We start from the raw sequence: 19,841 nt of genomic DNA on the forward strand, positions 1-19,841 counted from the left end.
AAGAGGAACAGTGCTGAAACAGTCTGACCACCAGCTCTGCTTCTGCAAACAGATGAGAAAGCATAAAGGAAACCTCCTGCTGCAGTCTACCAGCTGCTTCAGCAAGGCTTAACACCAGAGATTGCAACACAGAAATAGCATGTTCCCCATATCCAGACTTTCTATGTCCACATAAGAGAGTAAGTTTATGTGTCTTAGCCAATGCTAAGAGCCCCATACAGCTCCAGGCACCCAAACAGAAGCAGTATGCTGCAGAGTTGGCTTCATTCACTAATAGTCTAATACTAATACACTAATACTCTACATAAGGAGCAGAGATGGTCAATACAAACATATCCTTAACTCCCAGCACACAAAACAAGACAGTGCAAAGGAAAAGCAGGTTTGCAAGTTTAATGTGAACTCAAGTAGAGGGTTAAAAACCGTTGGGAAGTTGATACAGAGTTCTGAAGCATAATTGACACCTTCACCAATACATTTCAGCATATGTGAATCGAGGTACGGGTTGTACAGTGAACAGTGCTCAACAGGGACAGCGTGCTGCTCCAAGAGGCCGAATGCCTCACCTGGCGTGTATTCATTTACTTGACATATTCTGAAATCAGAAGCACCAAATGAAGGAAGTGAACTGAAGAACACATTGGATCCTACCTGCATTAAACCCACAATGCCCATTTCTGTGTAACCCCAGTAATGTGAAAGTTTCCCTGACTTTTGCAAGCCTTCCAGATAGAGACAAGAACAGGGAAGAGGTTATTTGTGCTTCCTTACCCAACTCTGAATTATGGAAGTCTTTTACGAGATCCAGCTAATACTCTCATAACACGGAATGATAATAATGGGCTGCACAGTTATTGCTGCACCAACAAGGTGGTAAATCTACTTATTTCTAGTGTCTGAGTGGAGGGAAATGGGATACAACTAGAGCTATTCAACCGAACAACGGGAAATGAAGGAAGGTCAGTGCTTAAATTTAACTAGCAACAGTTGAATCTATACATAAAATAATGTTATTTGCATATATAATTTCCCACTTGATTCTGTGATACAAAAGCTTGGAACCATAGCCTTCAAGTTAGCCTGAATAAAAATCTATCCCATAGCCTGAGCTACGCATCACACAAAAGCTACCTAGGGATCAAAATAAAATCATCACCTGAGCAAGCAAACACTCTTCAGCCAAGCAGCTCGTGCCAGGCCCCCATACCAGCCACACAAGGAAGATATTAAGTTCAGATATTTAAAGGAAGCACGTGCTGTTGTCATATACAGCTGGTTCTCTTCCAGGTTTACTTTGGTGGAGAGGTGCAGTGGGGGGACTGACTACAGGTGCAGACCGAGCCCTGACTCATACCCTACAGCTAAAACCAAGGCAGGCAGCTGCTTCCATGCTGAGGGAAGAACAAAAGCGAACCTGGCATCTGATCAATCTAGTTACTTCTGGGGACAGCAGGAGTGAAGGACAGTCCTATGTGGTTACATACTTTCTGCATTATCAAATGCATAAGCTAATGAGAATTAAAACCTTTGTGATCAGCGACGTACATTCCTCTTAGCTTCCCTCCTGGGAAAGAAGATATATTATCATATACTATACTTAAATTTATATTTTAAATATACTCTGACATAAGAGTTAGGATTAGGGTAGTTCTTGTATGTTTGTATGTACATGTACTTTACACATACACCCAACACTCGGACAACTACAGCATACAGAAAACACTACTTGTATTTTGCATGTGGAATCACCCTAATCTGCATTACAAGTGCAATTTGTAACAGCCACACAAAGGAGACCCGGCTGTCAGTTCCTAAGTCACACTTAACGTGGGTCATACTGCAGAATGAGACCCGATCTGGAAAGAAAAAAGACTCAATCAATCCAAAGGCCAAATGCTAATTCTGTCAGCCACCGCAAGCATTCCCAAGCACAGCTGCTAAGTTCCTAGACACTCCAAAAGTCATTTCCCTGAATAAATCAGACTGAGCCCCAATCTGTCAGGAGGACACGCTGCAAGTTGCTGGGTTCTCTTCCTCAGCTCTATTGGCTCTGCTTTCCTCAGCTCAGCCTAGAGAACAACATGACACCGAGTTTCACAAACGTTTGGCTTTATGTGTTGTTTATCATTTAAAAATAAAAAGCTCCAAACCCACGAGACTCGGGTGACACCATAATGCCCTCTTTGTTTCAAAGTGCATTTTAAAAGACTGAGATGTAAACAAAATCAGACCAAGAGGACACAAGGGTTAAAAACCTAAGGGCTGCTAACTTCAGGTGGTATCATAATGAGTACGTTACTGCCACGAGATGATTAATTGGGGCCCGGCTTCCAGGGCTGCCAACGTTCTGCTCTATTAATCCTCGAGTGCTGGAAGAAGGTCAGCTATGCTATCGACATAGTAATCAGGCACCAGGCTCTGCCGGGCAGGGCAGTCACTCTCCTGGTGCCCTCTCACTTCCTCCAACGTGCTGACCCCAGTGAGTGTCAGCAGGGTGGTGAGGCCGCAGGTGTTGCCCATCAGGATGTCCGTGTCCAGCCGATCCCCCACCATGATGGTGCGTGCGGGGTCGATGTCAAACTCGCTGGCCACGCAGTCAAATATATAACGGTTGGGCTTCCCGACGATGAAAGCCTCACGCTCTGCCGCTGTCTCTACAGCTTTTACCAGGCAGCCGGTCCCTGGGAGAGAGAAATAGCGATTAAGGGCTGCAGAGGACTCAGCATCTGCAGGAGACGGCACAGAATCATATGTAGGGTACTTCAAAAACCCAGCTTTGCACAGGGGGCATTTAGAAGCCGGCCAGGCCGTGTGTAAAGCCTGCAAGGAAGGTGGGGAGGGGGGGGGGACAATCTGCACCGAGATAAAGCAGGAACTGCCATGCCAGGAAAATAAATCACAGAACACGGTGATTGAAGGGGCCCGTACGGATCATCGAGTGCAACTCATGGCAGGAATCCCCGCAATCAGATCAAGAATCACGGCGCGGAGCCGCCCCAAAGCAAAGCGGCGGACAGAAGCGGCTCCGTCCAGCCCCGACCCCCACGCCCGGTACCGGGGATGGCGGATCCTCCCTCCAGCGGCAGCCGGTTGTCGCGGTTGGTTCCGACGAGGAGGCAGCCGGGGTCCCGCAGCAGGTAACGCAGCGCCTGGCACAACTTGGCGTAGCTGAAGTGCTCGTCGAACCCCACCAGCACGGCTCGCACCGCCGGCTCCAGCGGCGCCTGGGCCCAGTCAGCGGGCGCGGGGCCGGGCAGGGCGGCGGGGCCGGGCCCGAGGTGCGGGATCCCGGCGGCGTCCAGCTCGGCGGACAGCGCGGGGCTGCCCAGCACGAAGGCGGCGGCTCCGTCGGGCAGCGCCTGGCGCAGGTACCGGGCGGCGCAGAACGCGGAGCCGAACACGTGGCGGGGCTCGGCGGGAGGGAAACCGAGACGCCGCAGCTTCTCGGTGTAGGCGACCCGCGTGCGGCTGCTGTTGTTGGTCACGTAGCACAGACGTTTGCCCGACGCCGCCAAACGGCCCAACGCCGCCGGTGCCCCGCTCAGCGCCGCCTCGCCCCGCCACAACACGCCGTCACAGTCGAACAGCAGCGTGTCGGCGCCGCGCAGCACGGCCCGCGCCGCATCGCCCTCCAACCGCCGGCAGCGCCGCCCGCCCGTGGCCGCCATGACAGTCTCAGCCGCGCTTCCGAGCGCAGCCCACCCCCCCGCCGCTCCCATTGGCCGCTCAACGCCCGGCCCTCGCGCCCATTGGACGACACCGGCCGTGCGGACCTCCCCACGCCCTGCCGCGCGGCCGGCTTGCTCCGCTCTCATTGGCCACCCTCCTCACGGCCCCGCCCCCCGCGCACCGCTATTGGCTGACGTCCGCTGGTGGTCCGAGCCGGTTGGGCGGCCCCGCCGCCTCGCTCCGTAACTCGTTAGATTCCCGGATGTCGCCGGGCTGAGGGCGCTCCCGGAACCCTCCGTTCGTGGCCGCGTTTCCCGCCGAGCCCCTTTTTGGCGCCGTCCCGCGGCACGCGGCCCGTTGTTATGACGACACGGCCGTAAAGCCGCCATCTTGGCGGTGCGGCGCGTTGCGACATGGAGGCCGCGGTGGCAACGAGCGCGGGGCCGGCGGCGCTTACGGCAGCAGCAGCCGAGGAGCGGGAGGGGGCGGCGGCGGCACCGGGCTCCGGGCCCGGCTCCTTCCTCAGCCTCCAGGCGCCGTTCAGCGAGGAAGGTACCGGCGGGGCCCGGGCGGAGCGGGGCCGGGGGGCGGCGGGTGCCCGGCCGAGACGGGGCTCGTTAGGAGCGGCCTCAGCTCCGGTTCGGGGCCGATCCCCGGCAGTTTCCGAACCCGCCGACCGAATTTCCGTTGCAGACGAGGATGACGTGCACAAGTGCGGGCGCTGCCAGGCGGAGTTCACGTCCCTGGAGGAGTTTGTGCAGCACAAGATCCAGAAGCGATGCCAGCGCGGCCCGGAGCCGCCCCTCGGCACCGAGGAACCGAAGGTGACAGCGGGTCCCGGTGCCCGTTTAAGGGCTGAGGGCAGCGCCGTGACTCGGCCCTTCCCGCTGACACCGTCTGTGCCCCCACAGGTCGTTCCCGCTGTTGAGGAGTCCATAACTGTTGCTCATATCGTTGTTGAAGCATCCTCGATAGCGGAGGAGATCAGCAACGCGTCAGCGATCGTAGGTGAGCGCGGTGCTGCCTTTAGATCCCTCCGTGGCAGGGGTTGGTTCGCCTGTCCAGCATCCTTCCCTGGGGCCAAGAAATGACATTTCTGTGTTACGTTCCCAGGGCTGAACATTGTCCTCAGGATGCAAAAGCTTTCATTCCAAAACATCCATCCTAACATCAATAACAAAAACTTTACAAAGACAAGCATTCCAGCCTTAAGGCATCTGTCTTTTCCTTCCTACCACGTGAAATGCTGGAGCAATACGTTCACAGAATCACAGAATGACCCGGGTTGGAAGGGACCTCAAGGATCATGTAGTTCCAACCCCCCTGCCTAGCAGGGCTACCAAACATACACCTTTACTAGATCAGGTTGCCCAGAGCCCTGTCCAACCTGGTCTTGAAACACCTCCAAGGACATAAACCTGTCTTCAGTACAGAACGTAACTGGCTGTGTCCTTTTCCCAGGTAGCGGGCACATAAAAGAAGTCATTGTGGCAGGAGACCACGTGTTTGAAAACCCAAATGGTCACATTGATGGCGATGTCACTGAAGAGCAAGGCAACCCCGATGAGCAGGAGCAGGATATTGCCACAGAGCTGATAAAGGTTAAGCTGCTGGTCAACAAAGAAGGGCGGTATGTGTGTGAGTTGTGCCAGAAGACATTTAAAACAGTAAGTATAACTTCCGTGCTGTTTGGGTTTGCACTATATTGAGGCTATTAGACTAAGACAAGACTTGATAACAGTTTGCTTTCCTACAGCGTGATATACTTTGAAATTAGAACTTCACCTTTGAAAACAAACATTTTTGCTCTTTAGCATTGAAATGTAAAATATTTAACTTGTTTGAAACTTCTTTCATAATGCGATTCCTACCCCAGGCAAGCATCCTCAAAGCTCACATGATCACTCACAGCAGCAGGAAGGACTATGAATGTAAACTCTGTGGAACTTCCTTCAGGACAAAGGGGTCTCTGATTCGACACCATCGGCGTCATACTGGTAAGAGAGCTCCAAATTGCTCCTTGTTGCTGGGGTGCGCTATGTGTTGTTATCCAGCATACTTCAGAGTGCAGTTTACTGTTGCTTTCATCTTCCACTAAGCTGAGTTGAGACTGTTGAGTTCCCTCATGTCTGGGGTGCTGGGAGGCAGCGCAGGGTTGTGAGATAAGCATAATCTTCTTGCTGGAAGTGGTTGAAATCACTCTTCTTTAAGTCTGTCATACAGAACTTAAACTGACAGCTGTGGGTTTAATACTCGTATTTTGCTTCTTGTCATTCTCAGATGAAAGACCTTACAAATGTAAGAAATGTGGGAAAAGCTTCCGGGAATCAGGAGCATTGACTCGGCATCTGAAATCTCTGACACCTTGCACTGAAAAAATTCGCTTCAACATGAACAAGGAAATAGTTGTCAATAAAGATGATTTGCCCACAGGTCAGTGATGCTGTGAATAACTGTCTTGCGTCTGATAAAACTAAGCACGATCCTGGCACTTGAACTATATATTCTTTTACATTTAAGAAGCATTTTGTATTGATATTAAGTTTCTCTCTTACCCTAAAAACAGTCCTTTTTTATATAGATCAAAACTATTAACTAACTGCAAATAGCCTGGCATTTACTATAAAGAACATTTGAGCACCTGTTACAAGGATGGTTTTAACAGGCACTTTATATTCTAAGACACATTTATTGCACAGTAAATCAATGGGGGATGGGCAGTGCATCAGGTGATCCATTCTGCTCATTTTCTTGTAGGGTCCTGTAGTTCAAGCTCAGAAACTGTTCCATCAATAGCGAGTGAATCCATCGAGACCTCACCTGTGATTCACCTCGTGACAGATGCAAAAGGCAACGTTCTTCATGAAGTCCATGTCCAAATGCAGGAGCTGCCTGTTGTAGATGCAAAATCTCTGGATGAAGACGTGAGTGTCATTTCTCTTGAATACCTGTCATGTATTTTATGCAAGAAGTGGTTTGAAGGGTTTTTACCTCGTGCCATTTTCTTAAATGCTAAGTATAAATCTGTGCAATGAAAAATAAATAGATAATTAGCTCCTCTCTCATCTGATAGCAAAGAAGGCAAACTCTGCTTTGGCCTTGGTTGAGTGTGAAGCATACATTGAGATGCACAGGGTCCATTAACGAACAACGGAAAATGTGAGAAGCTGTTTACATTGAACATGCACTGCTTCAAGATTCTGATAGGAGCAAAAGCTTATTCCTTGAACTGTGTGTTGTCAGAGTACAGATTGGTCTCATCTTCCCAGTCCAAGATCACTCCCGTATTAATTCTTCAACCAAATTCCACAGCATCGGTCAACCTTGGTTATAGTCTTAATAATATTGCTGTTCAAAACAACAATAAAAAGCCCATGTATTTGTAATACCAAGTTTTGGACTATTTTATTCCTCTAGCAGTCACATCCTAAGGAGTTGTCATGTGATGGGGAAACAAACAGTGAGAATCTGCTGAGGCAGGCCATGAGGAATTCTGGCATCGTGATAGAGAGAGTTGCTGTGGAAGAAATGCAGAAGGCAGATGAACCTGCTGTAGCTGCGACAGAAGTAAAAAATGAAGTGCTGGAAGCAGAAGAGGAGCCATGTGGGGAACAACACGCTGAAACAGAACAATCAGAGCCTGTATGTTTGCACTTTGTAGATTAATTTCTTGTGCCTGCACTTGGTTGTGAACAGTAGTGCAGTCCTAACCACCCTGCACCTTATCTTGCATGCACCTCTCCTTGTCCCTTTGTCTTTGTGCCAGTTTTTATTGCTTGTTTTTCATGCATTTTACTGCACATTCATATCAACAACATCAGTCTTTTTTTGGGGGGGTGAGGTGTGAAAGCTGGGAATTTAATTGGGAATTTAGTTACCAAAACTTACTGTACAGAGCAGTAAAAATACATATATACTGTACCATTTTCTTTCCAATAGACAGATGCAGAAAGAACAAATGGGTACAAAAGTTACGTTTGCCCTCACTGTAACGAAGCTTTTAGTGAAGCTGCTTCCCTTGAAATGCACATCAAAGGACATTTAGGTAAGACTGTAGTGCATAGCTGTTGTCTAAAATGGACTTGCTTGGCATCTGCAGAAGTAGAGTTTTATGAAGGGGCCAATTTAAAGCACATCTGCCATTTCTCTCTCTCCAGATTACAAGCCTTTTAAGTGCGAGGAATGTGGCAAAGAGTTCACGAAGGGTTACCTGTTAAAAAAGCATCAGGAGGTGCACGTCAATGAACGGCGTTTCCGCTGTGGAGAGTGTGGCAAGCTCTACAAGACTATTGCACACGTGAAGGGCCATCGAAGGGTGCATTCTGATGAGCGACCATATTCCTGTCCAAAGTGTGGCAAGCGGTACAAAACCAAGGTGTGTCTGCCTTGTGTCAGGTTTGCCATGAGAGTTTCCTTGGGTTTGGGATAAGCTGGGAGGCTTCACTACTGAAGAAATGCCAGCTCCCTTCCTCTTACAAGAGCAGAAGACACTTCTGTATCAGTAGGGACAAGAGGGGCAGACTTAATTCATAGCTCTGAGGAAACTGTTCCTTCACGTACAAAAACTAATAACACAGCCTTCTTTATCATGTCTTAGGTGAGAAGTCCTCAAACATGTGACTTTTACATTGGAAGCTAAATATTGCCTGCTTGATTTAGTCATTCCCTTTAGCTGCTCTTGGTACTTCTCTCTCTACAGAATGCCCAGCAGGTTCATTTCCGTACACATCTGGAGGACAAACCTTATGTGTGTCAGTATTGCAGCCGGGGCTTTAGGGAGAAGGGCTCTCTGGTCCGCCACATCCGCCATCACACAGGGGAAAAGCCTTTCAAGTGTTACAAGTGTGGGAGAGGTTTCGCAGAGCACGGCACTCTCAACAGGCACTTAAAGACAAAAGGTGAGATGGCTGAGTTTGTCTCCATTGTAGTAAGGGCAGATGCTGCTTTCTTCCAGGATCAGGTTTGGACAAGTTGCTTTTTGGCAGAAAGATGGTGATTTTTCAGGGTGTGAAATATTTAGAGTGGTTCTAATGATCTCCATCGAAGGCCATTTGTTTATCTGCATCTGTGTTGCAGATACAGAGACACAGACTTCTTGTTTTTTTCTCCAGTCTACCCCAGTCAGTAATATTGTGTGGACCTCTTCTAGATCATTAGTCAGCTCGGTAGGATTGAAGCCTGCTGATTGTTGGCACTTTGTCAGTGGTATCTTGCTAAAGGGGTCTCATTAGCTTTGCATGGCATTTGCCAGGTATTCCCATATTTCCATGGGTTATGTAAATTGCTTTTTTATGGCATTTCTGGAATTCCATTCAGGTGGCTGCCTTCTGGCTTTGAAAGAGGTGGAAGAAGTGATAGTGTCTGAGGAAAGCCAGTCAGCTGACAATTTAGCTGCAACAGTCATCTCTGAGGATCCTCATACTGTTTTGGTAGAGTTTTCTTCAGTGGTGGCAGACACTCAGGAATACATCATTGAGGTAAGAAGTGAGCAAGCAGCTTTGTTTTCCTCCACGTAACAGGCAGGAAACTGAGGACGTGGGGAAGGCTGGCAGTAGTTAATCAGAAGGCCAGGACTAAGAACTTCTAACTGTTCAAGATTTTCTGACTTCTCACACTCCATCTTTCCTTCAGCTTCAGTTTATTCCTCTCCCATTTCTCGTTAGCTTATTTTGTCTGAAACAGTTTTTAAACTCCGTGGCCATCAAAAAGCAACAACTGATGCAATTCACTTTCTCCTCCTTTGTGACAAGGAGCCAGCTCTCATCTGTGCAGAATAACAGCCCATTCATTGAGTCTGTTTAGTGCTGCCATAGTAAACATTGGGGCTGCAACTAATAGGAGAAAAATCTGCCAGTTGGCAGAATCCTGCTGAGAAAGGACGCCCTCTTACAGAGATTTCTGAGCACTCTGCGTTGCTGTGAAGTAGCCATTTATAATGGGATTTGGAGAAAAATTGAAGCAGTTTTCTTTAGAGCACTTAATGCATTGTGGGGGGAAATGGGATGATTTTATAAAAGATTGTGATACCTTTTATCTTGGAAATAGAACTTTTTAAAAAACTAATAATCTAAAAAAGGAATTACCCTGGTTTGTCTTTCAAGACTGCGACTGAAGATATGGAGACCAGTGAAGCTACTGAAATAATGGAGGGAACAAGACATGAGGTAAATCAGCCATTTACTTACACTGTTCTTCCTGTGACTCCCCTGTAGGTGTAAGGAACTACTTTTAGTATCTGGAAGTCATGCTAAAGAAGTAGTTCTGCAGACTTGTCTGTATAAAATAGTAACAGTGGCCATACAGAGTTTGAACAAAGCTCATTCTAACCCTATACGCTGTCAGTGATGGAGGCTAATAACCTTTAGTTCTTAGTACATGGGACAGTAGCTGCTGGCTAAGTAGAATTGTACGATGCCACTTCAGCCTTTGAGAAATTATCCTCTTAATGAACTCCTGAAGGCTAGAAATAGTGGTTGTTGTGAATCAGAGGCTCTTCAGTTGTAGCCAGCCTGTCTTGAACAACTAAGTACGCATTGTTAAGATTTTGCCACAAACAGTACTTTGACTTAAGTCCAGGAGGTACCCTGCTGGAAAAACATCTTCAGTAACACAAGGTACATGTTCCTAGACTCTGCTTTTCATGGGTTTATGAGCACTTCAATGAACAGCTGGAGGAAACAGGAACTAAATACCACTTGCTGTACTGCACTGCTGATTATCAAGCATGGTTTTCAGCTGTGGTGATGACTGTACTTATAACAATGCAACACGTCAAGAAATAACTTGGCCTCTTTTCTCATAATGTAGGTTGACAGTCACATTATGAAGGTTGTACAACAAATAGTAAATCAAGCAAACTCTGGTCATCAGATCATCGTACAGAACGTCACCGTGGCAGAAAACTCCGAAGTAACCACAGATGCTGCAGACACCATCACCATTGCAACCCCTGAAAGCCTCACAGAGCAAGTCGCTATGACACTGGCTTCTGCCATTGGAGAAGGAGCAGTGCTGACAACAGAAGGTAGCATTGAGACAGAAGAAGCAACAGTGACAATGGTGGCATCAGAGGACATTGAAATAATGCAACATACAGGAGAGTTTGTTATTGCCTCCCAGGAAGGGGAGGTGGAAGTCCAGACTGTGATTGTGTAATGAGCAGCACATTACAGATGTTAAAGTTACTGTTTGTCTCCAGGTTAGGGAATTTGATCAGTCCTAGGTTTGTCATTACAGTTGTTCAGAGAGCAGGAGAGAGAATGTTTCTATAGGTAAATGGCTTAACAGGATCGTACAGCCCTGAGCTGTTTTCTGTTTAAAATGGGAATGACAGTATTTAAAGCCCTCTGCATGGGCTTACTGTGAAAGTGACCACTATGTCATATTTGAGAGTTTTTTTGTGCTGCTCCTTCAAATAAAGGAAATTCCTTTGCAAAGCATTTACCTCTGACCATAGGACAGCAGCATCTTGGTGTTTAAAAGGGTTCATAAAGTGAAGCAAGTACGTTAGGGACTCAGAAGAGATGACTAAAATTAATCATATGCATTTAAAACAAACCAAGAAAACCAAACCTAAGAAGTTCTGGTGTGCATTTACCACCAGTCAAACGCTTTCTCGCCTTTAACCTCACTACTTTACTCCTCCTAAGGCACGGTACTGCAGTATTGTCTTTTTTTTTAAAGTATTTTATATCCTGGACAAGTAGCCTTATGTACTGGTCTATAAAGAACACATCATTGTACCCTTGCCAAGCCAGACAGGCTACTCTGAGAGCTGGTCTGTTGGTGTGTAAAGCCATATTGTACATTAATTTTTTAGAACCATATATGGATTTGTAATTGCATATTGTACAGATTAGGCATGTAAATACATTTTTAATAATAAAGTTATTTAAAGTTCTTATTACGCTTTTCCTGTTATTTCCTGCTATATTATCATTCAGAAGCACTTACAGAAGGAGAAAAGAACAGGGCACATAACATTGTGCTTAAGAAACCCTCATCCTTTGGTGAGTCAAAGAACTTTTCACCCCAAGCAAATCTCTACAAGCTCAGATTTGTTCATCTATGCTTCTGGAGACCTTTCAAGTGATCTACAGCTAAATTCCAGTCAGAGGGATTACAGAAGGTTACTTTCATAGCCATAAATGTACATCTCTCTTTGAAGGTTAAGTCAGAGGGTGTTTTTTTGGTTGTTTCTTTTTTTTAAGCCTGATAAATCGCCCTTTGGAGTTAATCAGAGGCATCCCAGTATAGAAGTAGAAAAACCATATTACTGCTGTACCTCTAACGGGGTCCATTCAGCGAACACAGGAGGGCAGCCCAAGAATCAACTTCAGTTGCCATTAACTTCCCTTACAGCAAAATGCAAAGAAATACCTACAGCAGGGTCAGGATTTCAAACAACAGAATGAAAATGAGAAATGCCAGATGGATTAAGCTCGTAATCTGCCAGAACCTGCATCTCCAGAGCTCAATTTTTAATACCCTTTTCAGGATGCTGATGTTTTATCACGAGTCCACTACTTTAGTAATGCTAAGTTTCCCTTCTGAAAGCCAGGCGTTCCATGCTCATTCAAATCTGCTGTACAACATTGACTCTGCAAACTGCTGAATCTGAGTATTCCTGTTTTGTAGCTGAATGTATGCAACTCCTACTCACTGTTAACAGCTTAAACATCGGCCAAGCAAAGATACTCACAAAAAGATGAAGCTTCCTCAAAGCTCACGACAGCTCTTTGTTAAGCTCTTCCCTTGCTTCTGCACAGAGAAACTCACTGTGATCTGCTGGTCCACACCTGCATCTCCAGCAAGTTTGTTAGCAGGATCTCACTGAGTAACTTAAATAGAGTTCTGCTGAGGCACTGTTAATCAGCACATTGCCGTCAGCTGTGACTCACTATCTTTCTGCAGTGCAAACACAGTGTAAGTAAGAGACAAATCAGTGCATTCAGACATTTACCACTTCCATATGTGTGGCATCGCTATGTTCCTCTAAGGTCTCCTGCAGGAAGATGTACATAAGATCTACTAAAGTAACTCACAACCCACAACGAAGAGCATTATCTTCATTTTTTCTTCTTTCTTTCCAGCACTGCAGGAGACTTAAAGATTTCCTTTAAATTCATCCAGACTCCTTTAGTGTAAACATTTCTGTAGACAGCTTGTGTGTCACAAGGCTGCAGTGTTAGTTGATGGAAATACCTGTATCTTCTGCATTTATACCACTCGTTGAAAGTTTGGTTGGTTAAGGCCAAGTAAAGGTTGAAAGAGCTGTATGCACCCAGGATAAGTGTGAGAAGAATAACAAAACCAAGCATGAATACGATCCTAGGAAAAGTCAAGAAGAGGTGCTGCAAAGAAAAGAATGATTTGGTTACAAAGTTGGGTTATTAAATCACATGGCATAATAGAATACAGCATTTGTTACACATCACCTCGCTGCCATACTATAGAAATGGATGAAGGGAATGGAAAGTGAAATGACTGAAGTACCAGAGAGACTCTGTCACTTAAAATCAGCTTAAATGTGTGAGAAAATATTCAGGGGTCTAAATTCCAGGGTAGAAGGGTCCTGCTTTACCATTCTTATCTCAAGGACTGATGGCCATTTCCTAAACCATACTAAAATAGATGGTCACTGGAATGCTGTCATTTTCATGTACCAGATCTGCTGAGTTAAAGCAGCTGAGACACAAAAATCCAATGAATGAGAATGTGAGCAAAATGCAACGAGAAAAACCCCATATTGTTAAAGTAGTCTTCAGTGAGTTTTCTAAACTTAAATAGCTGTATAAATGAGTAAAAAACTGCCATCTGACTACATTCAGCCTGTGAGAACAGGTGGACTTGAAGACCTCCCTAAGCAAAGACACACATAATTCTTTTTACAGGCTAACAGCCCAGCTAGTGTAAGCTTACCTGGATGAGAAAAAGGATCTCAACAGTATGCTCCTGTCCTTGGTCATCAATGTAACTCCCGTGCATCACATTTGACAGCAGCACCACTTGGATGAGAAATGCCACGGTGATGATTGCAATGGTTGCAGCCATCACAGTCAGGGTGAAGAGGTAGAGGAAGAAATACTTTGCATTGAAGGCACCAATGCAGTTGTTGACCCACACACAGTGGTGATCGAAACGATGTACACAGATATCACAAAAACCTGGTCAAAAGTGAGCAACAAGTCAATTATTTGATATTAAGTGATCGATTCCATTTTTAGACAGTTTAGGACAGCTCTGCATTCAAGAAAAGGAAATGAGAATTACAGTCACAATTAGATGCACATTGAACTGGATGACAAAACAGATGTAGTATGAATTGCAATTATTGACAAAGAACTAATTTGGGAATGTATTATTTCACTTGTCAAGGAAGTTGAAGTTCTTACTGCAGTGCTTTGATCTGGCTGGCTTTTCCATGTTGCACGTAGCACACACAGTGCCTTTCTGAAATAAGACACCATCATATGCATAAGTCTTCATCAGTGATGCATGATTTGATTTTGTTACTACACCTGTGAAAGAATCAAAACAAAAAAGTAAAAGTATTGGCATTAGCAACGTTTTTAGGTTGTATTTTCCAACAGCCACAGCCCACATTCAGCATGAGCTCACCAGGATTGGCACACGAGCAGAGAACGAAGCAGCCCATGTTCCCAACCAGCAGCAGGTAGGGCAGCAGCAGCAGCACCAGGTGGAACTCCAGCTCCCAGCAGTAAACAAACACTTCCCATGTGTATTCAGCATAAACTGCTGCTTGCAAGGCTACGTGCAGGATAACAAACAAATAGTTCCTGCAACAGCAAAGAGATGGTCTAGTTAATACTCAGCACCTTGATCAACAGATCACATACGCTCAGCAGAGACTTAGCAAATGCAAGGAGACACCTCTTTCAGGTTTTCAAGCCAGCACAGATTGCATATTAAGTGTTCTCTCCACCTGGTAGCTTCACCTTCCCTTCTTCACACGTACACTCCTTTAAATATGCCACCTAAACTCGCATCCATTATCAGCACATCCTTTGGATTAGTTTCCACTAGCTAATCGAATGTAGTCTCACAGTCCCCTGGTGCTGCCAAAACATGCCATAGCAATAGACTATAAAACATTCAGCCCAAATACATCTGCTGTGCTATGAAACCAAAGCAAACCCAAGTGAAAGGCACTCTTAAAACACCCTAATGTTGTAAGTATATATATTACAGGTAGCTGTTCTGACAGGATCAAAATACCTGCAGCACAAACTGTAACGTAGCAGTGACAGCTACACCAAGCTCATTAGATAATTGCTTCGTTGCTGACTGCACATTCAACAGTGAAACCACTCTCTCTTGGGCGGTGTTAACTAACACCAGAAAATCTGCACAGCAGGAAACAAACAACAGAGGTGTGCATTCAGCAGCTGTAAATATGATGCCCCTGAAGTACCTGCCATGCTCGAGTTGCTGCCCCCACAGGATGAGTATTTAAGAAGTTTCTGTAACAGATCTTAAAGCGCCAGGTGTTACAGGATGCTGCTAAATTCACCTCAATCCAGCAGGATAGACATCATCAGCTTCCTGTGAGCCACCTGCACATCCAGGCTGCTGCACTAAGAGTAATGGGATTTGAGGGGGAGAGAGCAGGGATCACCAGCTCTGCCTGAATTCATTCTGCAGCTGCCAGGGAGTTTGCGGTAATTCTCCCATGGATGTGGATTCCCACCAGCGTGATCAACATCTGTTACCGTGGAAGCTACTGAGCCACATTATTCATCAAATACATTCAGACATGTCAGAGTATTGGCTTCTCAACACAAGTAACAGCAAGACAACAGAGTGGTAAACCTCAATGGGAATCTGTGATCCCAGCACGCACTCCTGATGGGAAGAGAACACCTAAGGATAACACTAACAGGACACCAACAGTAATCAGAATTATTAGCAAAAAACAGTGTCAAAAGCATGAAGTAAATGTGCATTACCGTGTGTGAAAGAGCCTGAGGAGCACCTTCTGTGTCACAGCCTGGAGCCAAGTGGGGATTATTAATGACAATACCTGAGGACAATAAAAAGACTGTGTTTATCTGAATTGCACACCACTTCTACCTGGTGCACTGTTCAAACAAAAACATAAGCTGCTAATCCCTCAGTTATAGATCATTGGAGCCATATCAGCAGGGAGGAAGCTCATTTTGGGGGCACACAAGCTCCTGATTGGCATTTGCTGGGCTTTTTGAAAGGGGAGAGAGGTTCCACATTCCTGGAAGCCCAGCAGGCACAAACAAACGTATCTGGGTTAATGTGTGAAAGTTATAAGGAGCTTTCATCAGGTTATAGACTGTGTAACTGGCTAAGCAGGGGATAGAACTGAGCAATTTCCCAACTACAATATGCTTCACTGGGACATCTGACAGATGTAAGGGGAGATAAGCAAAGAGATCAAGCCTGCTGACCTCCAGAAAGATCAACAAACAAATACACAACACCAAAAAGCAAAACAACAAACCAACAACGCGCACCCCAGCTCCTTCAGCTACAGCTACAACTCAGTTTGACAGGCTCCACATCTGCCTAATTGCCATTTCCAATACAGCCAGACACGGAGAAGAAGAAAACTGCCTGTCTCCATTCGGTGGGATCCTCTGCAACTGTGTGTGACTGGGGAATTGTTTGGCTCTGCTGTTCAGAAGATGACATCTCTATAGCAACGCTCTGCTTTATCAGTGGAAGAAATAGAGCAGCTGAACCTATTTCTAGCAGACAGGGAAAGAAAACACAGTCACAGCATTTTATCTCGGACGTGAAAGACCAGAAGGCAAAAGACATATGTAGAGTTGAGAGGATGCTAAATATTTTCCTTTTAACTGCTCTACCTCTTATCAGCAGCTCCAGTTAACAAGTCCTTTTAAAGGAGACACGCTATAGACAGAACCACATACAACCCATCACACAACTGCAGAATCAAAACTAAACCAGCTGTGTGCTAATTACAGCCTAACCTCATATTCAAGCCTATTATATCCTCGCACACAGAGCATCAGTTCCTTGTAACTCAGACACCAAAGCGAAAAGCTCTCACGATGGTGATGGAGGTGTGAGAGGATGAGAGCTGTACATGAGCAAAGCTGCCCTGCACGAGTGGAGCTCAGCACACAGACGGGGGGTGGGAGATGCTGCAAACAGCTGTGTTGTGTGTGTGCTGGGTTGTGTGTGTGCCGGGTTACTTCCTAACACACAGCACACTGTAAAGGATCTCAATGGAGAGAGAACAAACAATTGCAGTGCGCTTCCAGAGTTACGCACCTCATTAATTAGGGCCAGAAATTAATCTAAAATGAAGTGCCTGGAGATGTTATTTAGGACTAACTTTGCTTATTTCATGTCAATTGCATTTCTCCAAACAGGGAGCTCACAGCACAGCAGTGCATCAGCTGCTGATTGCAATGTTTCATACAAGTTCCTGTTAAGAAATGTGGGGAAATAACGTATTTCTCTCCACGGTGATGAGTGATACTGGGAACAAAACGGGCACAAAGTCCGTTTAGACTCTCATAAACAGCACAAGTTCAACGATCTCCTTATCCCTTCCCTGGCGATACAGCCTTAGAGTTAAGCTGACCCCCCAGTCCTGCCCCACGGCCCGGTTCGGAGCCCCCCGAACCCACTGCCGTGTTCTGCCGTGCTCAGCCCTTACCTGGCCGGCAGTGCTGGCAGCCCGGCCCAGGCGGCCGCCCCCTCTCCCCGCGTGGCTGCAGTACAGCACGGCGACGGCGAGCACGAGGCACAGGTAGAGCAGCAGGAGCGGCAGAAAGTCCATGCGCTGCTCCGAGAGCTGCACCGGGCTGGGAAAGAGATCATCGGCTGTCCCGGAACCACGAATGGAGGCCGAGGCTCAGCACGGCCCGGCACGGAACAGCACGGCCCGGCCCGGCTGCACCCGGAAGGGGCGGCTTCGGTGGGGGGAGTGCCAGGGTTGAGCTCCTGCCGTGCCCTCGTCCTGTGTCCGTGCAATTAACAGAGAAGGAAAGCAGGAGAAATAAAAGCGAAAGCTGTCGTGTCAGAGCGCTGTGCAGCTCTCGTAACCCTGCACGGAGATCTAATGGGAGCTCCATTGCTCCACGGCAGTTTAGCAGCGAATAGAAGGAACTTAACTGCAAAGTTTTGTTGCAGTTCAATCAGGTGTTCTGCAGCAGCACCAGGAGGCACTGGGGGTATTTCCACCATAAGTGCTTCAAATATGACACGATTCCTCCATGATATGGTGCATATTCATCAATTGCACGTGAGATAATTAACATACACGCACCTATTTCGGGTAGTGGCTTATGAGGTTTCCACTCCGCGGTCTCTTCTTGTGACTTGTGTCCTGCTGGCATCGTTCATCACAGTCCAAACAACTGCTCCTTCATCCAGTGGTCTTCCTCACTCACCCTCTGTATGGACTGCCTTCATTGCATGCTCAGTAGTGGGATGCCAACTATAAGTAATTCATAGGTACCAAAACCATAAAGCTGCTCACTCAGCACTTGGCCATTATTTCCAGACATCTGCTCATCCTTGGATAGAAATAAGTTTGGCAACCTGTCTTTTAATGCTATATGCCTGGGTGCTGGAAGATAAGGAGAATAGAGGGGAGTATTGCAACCCAACCTGCTCCCACAGTGGCACAATTCAGCTTTATGTGGAGGCCCTGGCTTCTTTTGATGTTTTATAAGCCTACTCACATCATTTCAACATGCTTTCTAGTCAATAATGCTGCACCCATATCTATTAGCGACATCTCTAAGCTATTACAGTTTTGCAAGCAAGAATTAATCACATAGTGCGACAATTCAACAGCTGTATTTCTAAAAGGGCTCTACTAAAATATATGGTGTATCTACTGCTTCAAATCAGCTGTTTCTAAAAACATGTTATAAAATATATCATGGCCTTCTTTAGATCAACAAGGAGCTTCCTCAAGAACCAGCCCTAAAATCAGGTACTGGTGCTGGGTGGGAGTGGGTGGGAGCCCAGGGCTGGTTGCTGCCCATGGCTGTTAGTTGAAACCATCCTGGCCTGGCCGTGCTGCCCTGCTGCCAGCATGCGGCGATTGGGTTACTGTGCTGGGATAGTTTGCCACAGGAACTCAGCCAGGTGCTGCTGCCAGGTAACTGATCCAAAGCTCCGCAGTGCTGTGATGGTTTTGCCAGCTGATCCTCCAGGCACGCAGGTAAGGGCTGCAGGGTGCTGGGAGATGAGAAATGTGCTGGGCAGAAGGGGCTGTGGGGCATGAAGGGTATTTCACCATTTGGGTCTTGTTTTCCCTGGTAAGCTCCTGGATAGCAGCAATGGGTTCTGAGTGCAACCCAGGGCAGCAATCTGCAGCTCCACACTGTGCTCCTGGGCCATCACCAAGGGCTGGTTTTGTCCTCCTGATCATAGCACACATTCTGCACAGCTCTGGGTAAAGCCGTAGGTTTGGGATGCTGGAAGGAACCGTGTGTTTGGTGCAATGCTGTGCTTGCTTGGGACACTCAGGGCTGTGCCATGTCTGTGCACAGTATATCTGTACCTTGCTCTGCTCCCAGGCCTCCTGGACTGTGCTTGGAGAAAAACAGCAGCAGAGAATAGAGTGAGCCTCAGCAAAGAGCTCAGTCAGCCTGAACACTGTGAAAATCAGTTAAAAGCCTTTTCTGATCTGAGTCTGGGAGGAGATCTTCAAGGAACCGCTTGCTATCCTTACATTTAAATTGGAAGCTCACAACTGATTTCTTGCAAGGATTAAGTAAGAACATCCCTTACAGTTGTGCCTGTTGGGCAGTCGGCAGCTCAGACCCTGTACACTTTTGCAGGAGTGCACTGAGGCGGCAGCACACAAGCACCCAGCACACCAGCAGTGATGAGCAAAGCACAGTGTGCAGCCATGGCAGTTCTGCAGCTCCCTTCCTTAAGGCTTTGCCCAACCCCAGGTAGCCCAGGCTTCTGGAAAGCTGCTCCATGTTGCCCACCAGGAAGGCAGGATGACTCTCTGCACTGTACGAGGATGTGCTGCCCCTCTGCAGCCTCCTGCTCCTGCTGGTGCTGCAGCAGGACGTGTAATACCCTAAAACCTCTTAGCGTGCTAAGCCCTGGGATCCCTAAGTGCTGAGGAAGCAAAGGAGAAAATCAGAAATAGCAGCTTATGGGGGAGCTGGAAGCAGCAT

The 19,841-nt window shown here is 46.8% G+C and overlaps 3 protein-coding genes across 11 annotated transcripts; 1 reads left to right on the top strand and 2 right to left on the bottom strand.

The window, feature by feature from the left end:
- Nucleotides 1-378: 378 nt before the first annotated feature.
- PGP (phosphoglycolate phosphatase) lies at nt 379-3,693 on the bottom strand. Its single transcript, XM_015876894.3, has 2 exons — nt 3,056-3,693; nt 379-2,681 (listed from the first exon to the last, which is right to left on the bottom strand). Exons 1-2 carry the CDS (start codon nt 3,666-3,668, stop codon nt 2,356-2,358), a joined length of 939 nt encoding a protein of 312 aa, XP_015732380.3. The 5' UTR covers nt 3,669-3,693; the 3' UTR covers nt 379-2,355.
- A 228-nt stretch (nt 3,694-3,921) lies between these two features.
- E4F1 (E4F transcription factor 1) lies at nt 3,922-11,572 on the top strand. 9 transcript variants are annotated; one of them, XM_015876893.3, is made up of 14 exons: nt 3,922-4,221; nt 4,363-4,493; nt 4,581-4,677; nt 5,131-5,336; nt 5,546-5,666; nt 5,950-6,102; nt 6,427-6,593; nt 7,087-7,311; nt 7,609-7,714; nt 7,827-8,044; nt 8,369-8,567; nt 8,986-9,146; nt 9,771-9,833; nt 10,477-11,572. In XM_015876893.3, exons 1-14 carry the CDS (start codon nt 4,083-4,085, stop codon nt 10,822-10,824), a joined length of 2,334 nt encoding a protein of 777 aa, XP_015732379.2. In that variant the 5' UTR covers nt 3,922-4,082; the 3' UTR covers nt 10,825-11,572. The 9 variants fall into 9 exon arrangements, 4 of the variants coding, with proteins under 4 accessions (XP_015732379.2, XP_085370831.1, XP_085370830.1 ...); XM_085514705.1 differs by having other exon boundaries at nt 3,939-4,221; nt 7,090-7,311; XR_014934081.1 differs by having other exon boundaries at nt 3,966-4,221; nt 7,613-7,714.
- A 1,151-nt stretch (nt 11,573-12,723) lies between these two features.
- Nucleotides 12,724-17,613, bottom strand: ZDHHC4 (zDHHC palmitoyltransferase 4). The gene is made up of 6 exons (XM_015876895.3): nt 17,351-17,613; nt 15,639-15,712; nt 14,290-14,468; nt 14,064-14,189; nt 13,591-13,835; nt 12,724-13,022 (listed from the first exon to the last, which is right to left on the bottom strand). The coding sequence occupies exons 1-6, from the start codon at nt 17,471-17,473 to the stop codon at nt 12,738-12,740; spliced, it is 1,032 nt and encodes a 343-aa protein (XP_015732381.2). The 5' UTR covers nt 17,474-17,613; the 3' UTR covers nt 12,724-12,737.
- Nucleotides 17,614-19,841: the final 2,228 nt, after the last annotated feature.

Source organism: Coturnix japonica, chromosome 13 (genome assembly GCF_054131305.1).
Source record: "Coturnix japonica strain WE chromosome 13, WE-NBRP24, whole genome shotgun sequence".
In the NCBI taxonomy this organism is placed as follows: domain Eukaryota; kingdom Metazoa; phylum Chordata; class Aves; order Galliformes; family Phasianidae; genus Coturnix; species Coturnix japonica.

Coding starts and splice junctions, on each gene's coding strand:
- ZDHHC4 (XM_015876895.3), bottom strand. CDS start 17,473: ATGGACTTTCTGCCGCTCCTGCTGCTCTACCTGTGCCTCGTGCTCGCC. Junction 15,713..17,350: donor CTGCCAGCACTGCCGGCCAG/GTAAGGGCTGAG, acceptor TATTGTCCTCAG/GTATTGTCATTAATAATCCC. Junction 14,190..14,289: donor CTGCTCGTGTGCCAATCCTG/GTGAGCTCATGC, acceptor ATTCTTTCACAG/GTGTAGTAACAAAATCAAAT.
- PGP (XM_015876894.3), bottom strand. CDS start 3,668: ATGGCGGCCACGGGCGGGCGGCGCTGCCGGCGGTTGGAGGGCGATGCG. Junction 2,682..3,055: donor GGGAGGATCCGCCATCCCCG/GTACCGGGCGTG, acceptor TCTCTCTCCCAG/GGACCGGCTGCCTGGTAAAA.
- E4F1 (XM_085514703.1), top strand. CDS start 4,083: ATGGAGGCCGCGGTGGCAACGAGCGCGGGGCCGGCGGCGCTTACGGCA. Junction 8,045..8,368: donor GCAAGCGGTACAAAACCAAG/GTGTGTCTGCCT, acceptor CTCTCTCTACAG/AATGCCCAGCAGGTTCATTT. Junction 9,834..10,476: donor TGGAGGGAACAAGACATGAG/GTAAATCAGCCA, acceptor CTCATAATGTAG/GTTGACAGTCACATTATGAA.